Source organism: Pongo pygmaeus, chromosome 10, assembly GCF_028885625.2.
Source record: "Pongo pygmaeus isolate AG05252 chromosome 10, NHGRI_mPonPyg2-v2.0_pri, whole genome shotgun sequence".
Taxonomy (NCBI): Eukaryota; Metazoa; Chordata; class Mammalia; order Primates; family Hominidae; genus Pongo; species Pongo pygmaeus.
In genome coordinates, this window is record NC_072383.2 from 122,543,944 (window position 1) to 122,559,594 (window position 15,651).

The 15,651-nt window shown below is 43.1% G+C and overlaps 1 protein-coding gene across 1 annotated transcript in view; it reads left to right on the plus strand.

Annotated features, from left to right (window-relative positions):
• The window catches only part of DNAH10 (dynein axonemal heavy chain 10), a 168,315-nt gene that overhangs the window by 34,129 nt on the left and 118,535 nt on the right, over positions 1 to 15,651 (plus strand). Inside the window, exons 14-21 of the mRNA XM_054443987.2 lie at positions 1,559 to 1,684; positions 2,529 to 2,701; positions 3,608 to 3,759; positions 5,986 to 6,150; positions 7,155 to 7,362; positions 10,880 to 11,036; positions 12,668 to 13,144; positions 13,258 to 13,416. Coding sequence (XP_054299962.1) covers positions 1,559 to 1,684; positions 2,529 to 2,701; positions 3,608 to 3,759; positions 5,986 to 6,150; positions 7,155 to 7,362; positions 10,880 to 11,036; positions 12,668 to 13,144; positions 13,258 to 13,416 — 1,617 coding nt within the window. The remainder of the gene's footprint in view (positions 1 to 1,558; positions 1,685 to 2,528; positions 2,702 to 3,607; positions 3,760 to 5,985; positions 6,151 to 7,154; positions 7,363 to 10,879; positions 11,037 to 12,667; positions 13,145 to 13,257; positions 13,417 to 15,651) is intronic.

Sequence of the window (15,651 nt, forward strand, 5' to 3'; positions counted from 1 at the left end):
CTGCACCTGGCCTGTGTTCTTGCTCTTTGGCATCTTAATACACAGGACATCTTCCAGAATGCGGTCATGTGGGCTTCTTCCTGTACTGAATTTTCAGCTTCTTTGGAGGATGCCTACCATCTTTTCAATATGATCTTACCCCCCAACCCATGGATTTTTGTATGTTATATAGCAGAGGTTGGTAAGCCATTTCTCTGAAGATCCAGATAGTAAATATTTTAGGGATTTGGACAATTTCTCTGCAACGACTCAACCTGTCGTTGCTGCAATACAGTATCCCCCAGATAATACGTTTTGAACAGGCACGGCTGTGTCCAATAAAACTTTATTTATGGATGCTGAATTTGAATTTCATATCTTTTTCTTGAGTTACAAAGCATTATTGTTCTTTTGATTTCCTTTTAATCATCTAAATAATTTCCTTCTCTTCAAGTAAAAGCTGTTCTTAGTTCATGGGTAGAGACCAAGGCAGTTCATGGACTGTGGTTTGCAGAAGGCTGCCAGTCAACCTAGATTTCAAGTTATATCAACTATATTAGTCCATTTTGCTATAAAGAAACTGGGTAATTTATAAGAAAAGAGGTTTAATTGGCTCACAGTTCTGCAGGCTGTACAGGAAGCGTAGCCTTCCTGGGAGGTCCCAGGAAACTCCCAATCATGGTGGAAGGCAAAGTGGGGGCAGGTACCTCACACAGTGGGAGCAGGAGCAAGAGAGAGTGAAGGGGCAGGTGCTGCCCACTTTCACATGAGCAGATCTGCCGAGAACTCACTCAGCATCACCAGGACAGTCCCAAGAGGGGTGGTGCAAACCATTCACGAGAATTCCGCCTTCATGATCCAGTTGCCTCCCAGCAGGCCCCACCTCCAACACTGGGGATTACAATGCAGTATGAGATTTGGGAGGACACAGATCCGTGCTATATCACCATCGCAGACCAACTCTCCAAGCTTTGGGAAAATCTATTGACTTCCTTTTTCAAAATGTGTTTATATATAATAATATATTATATTATTTAATATTATATAACTATATATTAAATTATTATATTAACTATTATATTTATAATTTATGTATACAAAATTATGTAGAAAGATATGAAAAAATGTTTATATATAATTATATAAAAATGACCAGGTGCAGTGGCTCACACCTGTAATCCCAGCACTTTGAAAGGCTGAGGTGGGCAGATCAACTGAGGTCAGGAGTTCGAGACCAGCCTGGCCAACATGGTGAAACCCTGTCTCTACTAAAATACAAAAATTAGCTGGGCGTGGTGGCATGTGCCTGTAATCCTAGCTACTCAGGAGGCTGAGGCAGGAGAATTGCTTGAGCCCGGGAGGTGAAGGATGTAGTGAGCTGAGATCGTGCTACTGCACTCCAGCCTGGGCGACAGAGTGAGACTCTGTCTCCAAAAAAAAAAAAAAAAAAAATTGTATAAAAATTAATGTTTATGATAATTTATATATTATATTTATAATTTGTATAAATTATCTGTAGAGCGAGATGAAAAATGTTATTTTCAAGGACAAAATGACGGTTGCTTGAATTCTTTGATAGGTCAAACAAAAATATTTGGAAGTGGGTAAGACAATGAAGGAGTATGAAGACAGAAAGTATGAGCAGTGGATGGAGGTGACGGAGCAGGTGCTGCCAGCCCTCATGAAGAAGAGCCTTTTGACCAAGGTGCGCTGCCCACGCCCTCATTCCCAATTGCCGCGTGGGATGATGGTGTCTGCCACATTTTCTCAAGGCTTGATTTGTTGACATTCATGAAGTTGGGTCAGTTTCCAGAATCAAAGACAAGGAAGGGCTAGGGGAGGAGGAGAAAGGAAGGAGTGGAGATGGCACGATGCCGTGGTTAGGACGCGGGCTGGAAACGGGCAGCCCTACTGACTTCTTGGGCAAGTGGCTGAACACCGAGCCTCCATTTCCCTGTTTATGAAATGTGTTTTATAAATCAGATGACGTAGACAAGCAAAGGGTTGGTTGAACCATATATGAAACAGAGCTGACAGCTGGCCATCTTTAACCTGCAGAAAAATGCCATCCCACCTGATTCATCCTCTTCTTCAGCTCTGGGCCCGGCACTTGGCGAATGCTCGATAAATGAACACCTGCTGTTAGGGAGGAAAGATGCAGCCTGGCAGTTTTAGGTCTCTGGTTCCTGAAATCCTGACGTAGGGACCAAAGCAAGTGGAGAGGGCCAGGTGGGACCCCTAGGGAACAGGTGGGCTCAGATCCAACCAAAGAGGCAACTGCTCCATGTCAGATTTTCCAGTGTTTCAAGGGAAGGCAGAAGGGATTTTTAGGTGAAATTGCTCCATTTTCAAATGCTGGCAACTGAATTGATTCTTCAACATCTCCGTTCACCAAACAAAATACATATTCCAGCCAGTTCCAGCCAGCACCTCCGTCTGGTGAAGGGCCCAGTGTTGATCTTTTTCATGTTCACTTTTGGTGTGGGTTGTGTTGATTCAACTGTCTCTTGGACTGCCCTGGCCGCGCTGACAGAATGTCTCTTCCACAGTCTTCCACCGCCCCGGAGGAGCCTTCGACTTTAGAAAGGGGAGCTGTTTTTGCAATCAACTTTTCACCTGCTCTCAGAGAGATTATTAATGAAACAAAGTACTTAGAGCAGCTGGGGTTCACTGTCCCTGAATTGGCAAGAAATGTTGCTCTCCAGGAAGACAAATTCCTTAGGTAAAAAAAAATTATTCTTTTAAATTAGCTGTAAGCTTTTTGTTCTTGGGACCCCTTTACGCTCTTAAAAATTATTGAGGACCCCTCCAAAAGCTTTCATTTTTATGGATTTTATAATTATGAATTCTTACCACATTAGAAATTGAAGCTAAGGCCTGGGCGTTGTGGTGCTACCTGTAGTCCCAGCTACTAACCCGGAGGCTTAGGTGGGAGGATTCCTTGAACCTGGGAGATTGAGGCTGCAGTGAACCATGATTGCTCTGTCTCCAGCCTGGGAGACAGAGCGAGACCCTGTATCCAAAAAAAAAGAAGAAAAAGAAAAAAATTGAAGCTAAGAAAAGTTTAAAGTATGGGGTTGGGCGTGGTGGCTCATGCCTGTAATCCCAGCACTTTGGGAGGCCGAGGCTGGTGGATCATGAGGTCAGTAGTTCAAGACCAGCCTGGCCAGCATGGTGAAACCCCATCTCTACTAAAAATACAAAAATTAGCTGGGCATGGTGGCTCATGCTTGTAGTCTCAGCTACTTGGGAGGCTGAGGTAGGAGAATTGCCTGAACCTGGCAGGCAGAGGTTGCAGTGAGCCGAGATCGCGCCACTGCATTCCAGCCTAAGCGACAGAGCGAGACTCCATCTCAAAAAAAAAAAAAAAAAAGAGAAAAGTTTAAAATAGGAATCCACAATAGTAAACCTATTTCATGTAATATAAATAACATCTTTAATGAGAAGTAACCAATATTTTCCAAAAAAGAAAGTTAACGAGAAGAGTGATGTTTTAAATTTCTGCAAATCTCTCAATCAAGGTTGGTCTTGGTCGAGACCATGGTCTTTTGTAATCTCTTGACTGCAAAAGCTTTTGATGAGCTTAAAGGTGTTCTCCTCAGGTTTATGACATTCCTGTCATGTGCAGGTACACAGATGGGATACAGCGCGTGTTGGATCATTATCACATGCTCATAGGAACGTTAAACGATGCGGAGTCTGTGCTTCTCAACGATCATTCCCAGGAACTGCTCCGAGTGTTTAGGTCGGGATATAAGAGGTTGAACTGGAACTCACTAGGTAACATCATTCATCTATTGATTGCCTTTTAGACTTGGGGATGCAAAGTAATTCTTTTAGGTTGTTTTATTTGAATTACCATTTTCATATGTTTATAGGCACAATTAACAATTTTTGAGGGTTAAGAAATACATGTTATGGAACTTAGAACTGATCTCCAGGCTGTCGTTGGGATGAAGATAAGAGGGGTGACATTTTCACACTCTGCAGACCCAAAGCACATTTCTCCAAAAAGAAGGTCACCTTTACTTTTTTTTTTAATTAAAAATTTAATTTGGCGGTAATTATAGATTCACATGCAGTTGTTAAGAATTACGACAGAGGGAGCCTTCATACCCTTTAGTCATTTTCTCTAAGTAGTAACTTCTTGCAAAACTAGAAGATCACAACCAAGATACTGACATTGATACAGTTGAGATAGAGAGCATTTTCAACACCACAGCGAGTACTGTCAAGGCCACTTCCCTCCCATCCTTGCCCTCTCCTTAATCCCTGGCAACCATGAATCTTTATTCAGTTTCTGTAATGTTGTCATTTCAGAGTGTTATATAAATGAGATAACACATAGCCCTTTTTTGATTTGGCTCTTGTTGCTCAGCCTAAGTCTTCAAAGATCTGCCTTTGTTGTATGTGTCAACAGTCTGTGGATTTTCGAAGAATACTCCACGGTATCAGTGTACCATAGTTTGTTCAGCATTTCACTTCTTGAAGGACAACTAGGTTGTTTCCAGTTTTGGCTCTTACGAATAAAGCTGCTATAAACATTTGTGTACAGGGTTTTGTGTGAACATGAGTCTTCACTTTTTCTGGGATAAATGCCCAGGAGTGCAGTTGCTGAGTTGCACGGTAGTTGCGTGTTTAGTTTAAGGTCGTTGTTGTTGTTGTTTTGAGATGGAGTTTCACTCTTGTTACCCAGGCTAGAGTGCAATGGTGCAATCTCGGCTCACTGCAACCTCCACCTCCTAGGTTCAAGCGATTCTCCTGCCTCAGCCTCCCGAGTAGCTTGGATTATAGGCACCTGCCACCACTCCTGGCTCACTTTTGTATTTTTAGTAGAGACAGGGTTTTGCCATGTTGGCCAGGCTGGTCTTGAACTCCTGGCCTCAAGTGATCCATTCGCCTTGACCTTTCAAAGTGCTGGGATTACAGGCGTGAGCCACCACGTGTGGCCTTTTTTTGTTTTTGTTTTTGTTTTACTGTCTTGCTGTCTTACAGGGCGGCAGTGCCATTTTACATTTCCATCATCAATATATGAGTGACTCGGTTTCTTTGCATCCTGGCCAGTTTTGCTGTCACTTTTTTTTTTTTTCTTAATTTTGGCCATCTGATGACAGCTGTGTAATGATGTCTCATGGTTCTGATTTGACTTACGTAATGGCTAATGGTGTTGAGCATCTTTTAATGTGCTAATAAGCACAAATATGTCGTGTGTATGGCCTCTTCAGCAACATGTCTTTTTATGTCTTTTGCCTATTTTCTAATTAGATTGTTTGTTTTCTTTACTGTTGAGTTTTGAGCATCCTTGGTATACTCTAGATACTCGTCCTTTATTGGATGTGTGGTTTGCAGCTATTTTTTCCCACTCTGTCACTTGTCTTTTCTTTCTCGTAGGAGGGCCTCTGGTAGAGCAAAAACTGTAAATTTCAACTAAGTCCAGCGTATCAATTTTTCCTTTAATGGGTTCTACTTTTGCTGTCAAGTCGAAGAATCATAAGTTTTTTTCTCTCCTGTGTGTTTTGTTTCTAAAAATGTTATAGTATCATGTTTCACAGTATAGTCTGTGATCCATTTTGGGGTTTTTATTTTTATAAAGTGAGACCGATCATAAGTACTTAGTCCGAGTTTACTGTTCATGTTCTTGCTGTTCATCTAAGCTCCAGGCCAGAGGAGGCTGCGGGCAGGTGGTGCGGAGTGGAGGGTTCAGGGAGCTCCAGCAATGAGAAGACAGCTGGGCTTGATAGTCCCTTTCTCCCCATGGTGCTCCAGCCAGGACTGTGCTAACATTTGAATAGAAGAGATGCATTGCTTGGTTGATTCTGGGCTTGGGACTCCTTGTCCCAGTCCCTTAGGGTTCAAAGTGGATCTTTGCCACCCCAAAGACCCAAGGGGTTGGAATGAGCAGGGTCTTTCCTGCAAAGGGATGCCAGTATTAACATCACAGACGTTGGTGGGGGGATGTGGAAAGACAGAGTTGGAAGCCAAATGTCTTTCTTTCTTTCTTCAAAGGCATTGGTGACTATATAACTTGTTGCAAGCAGGCCATTGGGAAATTTGAGTCTCTCGTCCACCAGATTCATAAGAATGCAGATGACATTTCTTCCAGGCTGACATTAATAGAGGCCATAAATCTCTTTAAATATCCAGCCGCTAAAAGCGAGGAAGAACTCCCAGGTAGATCTGACTTCTGGGTTCTCCAGTTATGGAATTAATGAGAAAACATATTGTATATACATACATGTGTATATATGTATCTATAAATATACATATGTATTTGTATATTCCATGAATGGCATAAAACCATTTCTAATGCTCTCAGTCATTTACTTGAAAGAATCACAGGTAGCTATTACTTTGTGTCACGTTTTATATATTGCTTAGTTTAACAAATTCATGTTTATTTGTTTTTGTTTTGTTTTTTTCTGAGACGAGGGCTCACTATGTTGCCCAGGCTGATCTTGGACTCCTGGCCTCAAGTGATCCTCCTGCCTCATCTGTGAAAGCCTGTGGTACTTTGTTGATAACTTTGTAACAGTAAAGCTAGTTGTATTTTTTATGGGCTCACATTTACTTGTTAAAGAAAGATACTTTAGGCGGGGCGCGGTGGCTCACGCCTGTAATCCCAGCACTTTGGGAGGCTGAGGCAGGCGCGGATCACAAGGTCAGGAGATTGAGACCATCCTGGTTAACATGGTGAAACCCCATCTTTACTAAAAATACAAAAAATTAGCCCTGGCATGGTGGCGGGCACCTGTAGTCCCAGCTACTCGGGAGGCTGAGGCAGGAGAATGGCGTCAACCCCGGAGGCGGAGCTTGCAGTGAGCCCAGATCGCACCACTGCCCTCCAGCCTGGGCGACAGAGTGAGACTCCGTCTCAAAAAAAAAAAAGATACTTTAAGTGGTCTTAGACTAGTCAACAAGGAATTCAAGATATGTCAACAAAGAATTGAAGAAAAACAAGATTGCCCAAAGGTATAAAAGCCACTGGATGTGCGTAACTGGTTGTCATTTATTTATTGCTTAGCATGTGTTCTGATATTGACTTATGTTCTGCTTCAGGCTGAGGTTGGAGGCTGGTTTTGGTTTTTTTAAGACACACAGCTGATGTTTGGATTGCCTTTTGAGTACTGTCCTTCCCTGTGTTTGTGGACAGCTCTAACAGACATCTTTCTCTCCAGGTGTGAAGGAATTTTTTGAACACATTGAGCGAGAAAGGGCCAGAGACGTGGACCACATGGTCCGGTGGTATCTTGCCATTGGACCGCTGCTGACCAAAGTTGAGGGCCTGGTCGTCCACAGCAACACAGGCAAGGCCCCCAGGCTGGCGTCCTACTACAAATACTGGGAAAAGAAAATTTATGAGGTCCTGACAAAGCTCATCCTGAAGTAAGTTCATCTTGTTGCATGTTTTAAAATGGTGTGTGTAGATTAAAACAGTTGACAAATATGGACAGTTAGAGGGGGTGGCAAGGTAGAGAATGAAAATCAGTTGGATGGTCAGACGGCTTTCTGGCAGAAGGGCACTCACAGAATGGAGAGATGACCTTCATGATCTTGTTAGGCCCCTTAACATTCCAAAAAAGAAAGGATCCCTCTCCTCACTTCAACTGTCTGAAAGCCATGGTGAGCCTGTGTTCAGCTGGCAACAGAGAATCGCTGTCACTCAATATTGACCAGAATCCCAGAGGACTCCCTTGTTCATGTTGAGAGTGACAGATGTGAAGGACACATGGCCCATTCCTCGCTGATTTCAAGTCAACCCCTAGTTAGCGCTGTCTGTGCGTGTTGAATGCCTGTTGCATGTGCCAGCCTCTGACATGCCAGACTCTGTCCCTTCCCTCCTGGGCCTCACCCTCAGCAGCTCAGCCAGACCAGCTGGAAGCTGAGTGCCTGGACCCCATTGCGTTGGTGGCCCACAGACTGTTCTGGGGTGTGAGCCTGACAGTTTAGGATCATTCTAGGAAACCAGCCTGTGAAATCCATCACCGTTACCATCACGTCTGTATTGTCAAGAGCAGTGTTCATTTTATCACGCAATATCTTCCTTATGAAGGGAACTCCAGAAGAAATGACTCTAGTTCCTTCTTTGACCCCAGCCTCACATTTTTCTTTTCTTTCTTTTTTTTTTGTTTTTCTGTTTTTTGAGATGGGGTCTAGCTCTTTCAGTCGCCCAGGCTGGAGTGCAGTGGCGCGATCTTGGCTCACTGCAAACTCCGCCTCCCGGGTTCACACCATTCTCCTGCCTCAGCCTCCTGAGTAGCTGGGACTACAGGCACCCACCACCACCCCCAGCTAATTCTTTTGTATTTTTAGTAGAGACGGAGTTCCACTGTGTTAGCCAGGATGGTCTCGATCTCCTGACCTCGTGATCCGCCCGCCTTGGCCTCCCAAAGTGCTGGGATTACAGGCGTGAGCCACTGCGCCCGGCCACCCCGCCTGACATTTTCTTTTTCGTTTTTGCTTTCATTTTCTTGTTTGGTTTTTAAGTGATACGGACTCTATGAATTGTTGACTTCATAGCTTTCCCTTTCACGTTGGCTGCTAGGAAGCTTAGAACCAAATTTGTGGCCTAAATGCAGCAAGTGTGTAGGTATCTATGATTCGCATTTTAGTCTCATCCGAACACATAGGAAAGCTCACCTTGCACGTTGTTCTGTGCTGGACTCTTTCCAATTCTCATCCCTGTTTTACAGAGGAGGATACAGAATCTTGGCAGGTTAAGTGACTTGCCCGGGACCGCACAGCCAGTAAGAGAAAGGCGTGGGATTTGAACCTGGGCAGTCCGACTCCAGTATCATTTCCTGAAATGGTGTCTGATTAGTGTCTTCTTCCTTTCTTATTTTACCTCACTTTGATTTTAGGATCTCTTACCGCAGTTAAAGTATCTTTGTGAGCTGCTAAAAATCTCTTTTGGAGTAATACACTGAAAAATAAAACAAAAACCTTTGGTCGTCTTGTTTTTTGGACCCAGTTTGGCAAACTTCTCTAAGTTGATCCTTTAAATAACTCTGTTTTCTGTGTATTTCATTTATTCTCTATTACTGCTTTTAATTTAGATTCCTAAAGCAGTCCCTTACATGGAGCTACCTCCTATAGTGTTTCCCTTACTAATATGTTATGTTTTCTTTTGATCCATTTATTAACTAATTCATTCATTTGTTCATCCATTCATCCATCATCCATCCATCCATCTATTCATTCACTCATCCATCCACACATTCATCCATCTATCCATCCATCCATCCATCCATCCATCCAAGGTTTAGTAAAGCCTGCCCTGTGCTGGCTGTTGGATTAGACTCTGATCACAGACAAGGCCCCTGTATCCTTGCAGTTTCTCTAACCTCATAGAGAAGGCAGGACACAGGGAAACCGACATAAAAGAGGTGAGTTCTGTAAAAGAAATAAAGCAGCATAGTGTTCTCGGGAGAGAATGGAGATGCTGCTGTAATTGGGTGGTCAAGAAAGTCCATGGAAATTCCACGTTTTAGTAGAGACCTGAAGATGAGGAGTGAGGTGAAAGGGGGAAGAGCTTTCTGGGGGAAGCCAAAAACTGCTGTGAAGACTCCCAGGTGGGCCTTTGGTCAGTGGAAGAAACAGAAAGAAGGAAAGATGAGATTGAAGGAGGGGATGAAGCTGGAGAGGCTGGCAGGGGTGGATCAGGTCACAGGGAGCCTGGGAAGCCACGGCAGGGAGCTTGCATTTTATGCGGACAGCCATGGGACGCTGCTGGAGTGTTTTCAGCTGGAGGAAGAGGAGGAGAGGGAGGGTGAGAGAAATAGGGAGAGGGATCGAGAGAGAGAGGTGGAGAGGGAGAGGGGGAGAGAGAGAGAGAGAGATAAGAAGGGGGGAAGAGGGAGAGAGGAAGGGAGAAGCCTGGAGAGGGAGAGAAAAACAGGAAGAGGGAGGGAGAGAGGTGGAGAGAGAGGGGAGAGAGAGAAGAGAGAAGGGGAGGGAAAAGGAGAAGGAGGGAGGGAGAGGGTGAGAGAGGGAGGTGGGGTGAGAGGGAGAGGGGGAGAGAGGTGGAGAGAGAGGAGAGAGAGAAAAGGGGAGGGAAAAGGAGAAGGAGGGAGGGGGTGAGAGAGGGAGGTGGAATGAGAGGGACAGGGAGAGAGAGAAGGGAGGAGTTAGATGTTTTTGTTTTGTTTTGTTTTTTGAGACAGGGTCTCACTCTGTCACGAAGTCTGGAGTGCAGTGGCATGTTCCCAGCTCACTGCAGCCTCGACCTCGCTGTCTCAAGCAATCCTCCCACCTCAGCCTCCCGAGTACCTGGGACCACAAGCGTGTGTCACTATGCCCAGCTAATTTATTTTTATTTTAGAGACAGGGTCTTGCTGTGTTGCCCAGGCTGGTCTCAAACTCCTGGGCTCAAATGATCCTCCCACCTCAGCCTCCCAAAGTGCTGGGATTACAGATGTGAGCCACTGTGCCCCACTAGATGTTTTAAAATAGTGTCTCTGGCTGCCATGTGAATTACTGGATGGGGGTGGGTAGGGGGAGGGGAAGCAGGGAGACTGGGCTGGAGGCTGATGAAGTTTCATCCCTGGGTGTCACATCTACTTTGGTCCTGGAAAGGATGGAGCCAGTGGGGCAGGCTGGGTGAGGATGTGAGTGCTCCTTTTTCCTTACCAGAGTTGAGCAGCTTTTGGAAGTCATTATTGTTTAGCTATTTTCCAGTCAAAAGGTCTTCAGTTTTCCAAAAGTGGAAATGAACTATTTGTATAAATTTAGTGCAAAAAAAGAGTATTTTAAATAAGACTCACCCCAGCCTGTCCAGGACAGCCTCGCAGTATGCCATTGCCTGTACCTGTGATTTTTGTGGCCCTGGTCATTTCCATCAATTGCTTGGTGTATTTCACTCTAGTGAGATAGACTCTGAGTCTTTCTCATCGACCCCTCTTAGGAACTTGCAGTCTTTTAATTCTTTGATCCTTGGAAATGTCCCTCTGTTCCATACTGAAACCATTCTGACAGCGCCTGAGATCATCCTTCATCCCAACACAAACGAGATCGACAAGATGTGCTTCCATTGTGTCCGGAATTGCGTGGAGATAACCAAGGTGAGAGCGGAGGTGCCTGCGTCCTAGCTCAGATGGCATCTCAGGACGCCTCCACCTCCCAAACTGCTGGGATTACAGGCGTGAGCCACTGCCCGCAGCCCAAGGTGGAATTCTTGACTTCCTGCCTTGTGACTTGGTCATCCCCCAGTTGGGATTATAGGCGTGAGCCACTGCGCCTGGCCTAATTTTTGTCTTTTTAGTAGAGACAGGGTTTCACTGTTTTGGCCAGGATGGTTTCAATCTCTTGACATCATGATCTGCCTGCTTCTGCCTCCCAAAGTGCTGGGATTACAGGTGCGAGCCAACCTGCCCTGTCTAGTGTTAGTATTATTATTAGTAGTAATATTGGAAATAGAAGTATTAGGTCAGTGCAAAAGTAGCTGTGATTTTTACCATTGAAAGTATTGGTAATAATTTACCATTAAAAGTAATGGCAAAACTGCAACTACTTTTGCACCAACCTATAGTAATTGTTATTCACATTTTACAACAACAACATATCATTTCATGTCATCCCTGGTGTAAACTGCCCCCACCCATCCCATGACTTAATTACACTCTGAGCCTATTGTTCGGAGAAGTAACATGTAACATACCCATGGTTTGCTGTTATGACTCACGCTTGATTGAAACAGAGCCTTGGCCAGGCGCAGTGGCTCACGCCTGTAATTCCAGTACTTCGGGAGGCTGAGGTGGGTGGATCACGAGGCCAGGAGATCAAGACCATTCTGGCTAACACAGTGAGACCCCGTCTCTACTAAAAATACAAAAAATTAGCCGGACGTGGTGGTGGGCGCCTGTAGTCCCAGCTACTTGGGAGGCTGAGGCAGAAGAATGGCGTGAACCCAGGAGGCGGAGCTTGCAGTGAGCTGAGATCGTGCCACTGCACTCCAGCCTGGGCGACAGAGTGAAACTCTGTCTCAAAAACAACAACAACAAAATAAACAAACAAAAAACAGAGCCTTAACTCTACAGCAGGGAGATGTCCAATTAGCAGATTTGTTCTGGGACACTAAGAAGTCAATTTGCCTGAATGTGTGTTTTTTCCTCTGTAAATATGGAAATAAAGGTTTTTTTAATTCATCCATGGTGTAGTTGGCTTTTATTTCATAACAAGCCACTTCAAAACTTACTGGCTTAAAACAATAATCATTTAGCTCTGGGTTCTGTGGGCTGGGTTCTGCTGAGCAGTTCTTCCGGTCTTGGCTGGGCTCACTTATGTGTCTAGCAGTTGATGACCTCAAGCACAGCTCTGATGGCTGGCAGCTGGGGTTCTCTTGTGTATGGCCTTTCATAATGTAGTAGGCCAGCTCGAGCTGGTGGTTGCAAGGTTCTGAGAGCTTGAGAGCAGAAGCTGCAGGGCTTTTTTGAATCCTTGGTTTGAATTTGCATGATACCATGTCCGCTCCTTTCCATTGGTCAAGTTAAGTCACAAGGCTCGCTCCAGAAGGGAAATAGGCTCCATCTCTTGGTGAGAGGAACAAAGGATTATGGTAATTTTTGAATCTCAAATAATTTATTAATAATAAAGTGATTTTCCATTACTGGCAAGACTTATTACTGAATATTAATATGTACGTTGGAGGCAAAATAGATACTAAAATACTGTCTTTTCTCCTAATTCTTGCCAGCATTTTGTTCGTTGGATGAATGGCAGCTGCATAGAATGCCCCCCTCAGAAGGGGGAGGAAGAAGAAGTTGTTATAATAAACTTTTACAATGATATCTCTCTGAACCCTCAGATAATTGAACAAGCTGTTATGATCCCCCAAAATGTCCACAGGATTCTGATCAATCTTATGAAGTATCTACAGAAGTGGAAGCGGTATCGACCTCTCTGGAAATTGGACAAAGCTATTGTGATGGAGAAATTTGCCGCCAAGAAACCTCCTTGTGTAGCATATGATGAAAAGTTGCAGTTCTATTCCAAGATAGCCTGTGAGGTTATGCGCCACCCTCTAATTAAGGATGAGCATTGCATCAGACTTCAGCTTGGGCATCTGGCAAACACAGTGCAGGAAAATGCCAAGTCCTGGGTGATTTCGCTTGGAAAACTTCTCAATGAGTCAGCAAAAGAGGAGCTCTATAATCTCCATGAAGAGATGGAGGTACTCAATCGCTGTGTGTAATTGAAACTACTTTTCGTGTAAGTTGGGTCTTCATTCGCCCCATTACTGTTTTTTCTGTGTTTGCTTAGTGTTTTTTGTACTTTGTGTTATAGCACCTGGCCAAAAACCTTAGGAAGATCCCCAATACCCTTGAAGATCTCAAGTTTGTCCTTGCAACAATTGCAGAAATTAGAAGTAAATCTCTAGTCATGGAACTAAGATATAGGGACGTCCAGGAGCGATACCGTACCATGGCAATGTATAACATCTTTGTAAGTCAACTTGTATTTTCTTATGCATTTAACAATTGGGTTGACCACTAACGACCCTTTTCAGAAATGCTTCTCAAGTATACTGCCATTGATTCGTTTTCAAATAAGTGACTTTAAGTAATGCATTGTAAATGTAAAGCAATGCCACAGTTATTTAGAATAATGAAAATATACAGCATTTTTCAATCTGTATGGCTGAAATGGATTGATCTGTAACTATACCGTTTCCATTTTCCCTCTTCCTTTCTTCTTTTTTTGTGTTAATTTCCTTTAATAGATAAAGAGCTCTTGCAAAAATGATAAGAAGAGAGTGAAAGATTTAAGATGATAAAAGAAATTGGTAGAAGATAATTCAATCAGTCTTGGTTTGTTTAGGGTTGTTAAATTTGGGTTCTCAGGATCTTTCAAAGTCATGGATGAGTTTTAGGGGGTCAGGGTTCCCCCTGAAATTGCATGAAAATTTTACATACTGTACATTTTTCTGATGATGAAAGAATCTCAAGTTTTTGGCCCAGGTCAGCAAGGGCATTTGAGAGCTCCACATCCTAACCACTAGGCTGCAAGGGGCCTGGTGTTTGAAGCAGTCAAGCAACAGAAATGCTGAAAGGCAAACTCCATGCAAATCCTGATTTATTCATAGCAATCTGTTTCTCTTCTCTAGTTTGTATTTCTCCCTCAGCCAGGTAGATTTTTGTCAGACTTTGCTTCCCCAGTTTACATCACAGAAATAATAGAAGAATCACTGTAACAAAGGATTTTGCACTGTGTGTGCAATGGGTCACACACAAAAAATGAATCAGAATGTCAAATTCCAACAACAACAAAAACAACAAAACAGTAACAATTGAGATTTTGATTGTGATTGCATTGATCCTGTAGATTAATCTGAGGCAGATGGACATCCTGTAGTATGGAGTTTTCCTATCCATGAACATGTTCTTTCTCTATTTAGGTCTTTAATGTCTCCCTGTAAAGATTTATAGTTTTCCCCATAGAGGCCTTACCTATTTTTTGCCAGATTTATTCCTAGGTACTTGATATTTTTAGATGCTCTTGTAATTATTATCTTTAATTTTTATTTTAATTATTTTATTTTTTATTGTTATATAGAAAGACAACTGATATTTGCATTTTACTTTTTTATGATCAGTAATTATTAATTTAATCATTTATTTATCCACAGATTATTTTGGATTTTCTAGGCCACCATTATATAAACTGTGAATATTGACAGTTTCATTTCTTTTTAATTTTTAAATATTTTGTTTCTTTTTCTCACCTTATGACTCTAGCTAGGAATTCCTGTACAAGGTTGGATGAAAGGGGAGGTAGGGGAAATCCGTATCTTGTTCTTGATCTCAGAGGAAAAGCTTTTGGCACTGTATCATTAAATATGGTAATTGCTGTGTGGTTTATTAGATTAACTCTAATACAATAAGAGAAATATACAGTTGTGTATATTTAACACAATGGGGATATGTTCTGAGAATGTGTCAATGGGCAATTCCATAATTGTGCAAACATCATGGAATGTACTTATACAAATCTAGATGATATAGCTACTACACACCTAGGCCATATGGTAGAACCTATTGCTCCTAGGCTGCAATCCTGTGCAGCATGTACTGTACTGAATACTATAAGCAATGTAATATAACTATTTGTGTATCTAAATGTAGAAAAGGTACAGTAAAAATACGATGTTATAATCTTATGGGAATACTGTCATATATGCAATCCATTTTTGGCCCAAAACATCATTTTGTTGCTCTTTGATCTTTGACAAAAGACCAATGACTGTCTTTGGTCATTGTCCCTGGTTCCTGACACAAAGCTTCCAAAACACTTATAATTTCCTGAGTGATAGGGGTCACAGGAACATCTTTTATTACAATATTGTTCTTTGTCCCTGGTTCCTGGCACACAGCTTCTCAAATCCTTGGACTCTGGAGTGATAAGAGTGTCTTTTGTATGCAAGTGAAATGACTGGTGGCTGGGAGCTCTAGACAGCTTCAGCGTGGGGGCTGGTTGCCAGAAAGATCAAGGCATAAATTATTTAAAGGTTTGGAACTTTCAGGCACCCATCCTCGCCACCCTTGGGGAGGGAAGAGGGGCTGGAGATTGGAGATCAACAAAGGCCAATGATCTAATCAGTCATGCCTGTATAATGAAACCTCCATGAACATCCCTAAATGATGAGATTTGGAGAGCTTCCAGGTTGTTGACCACACCAAG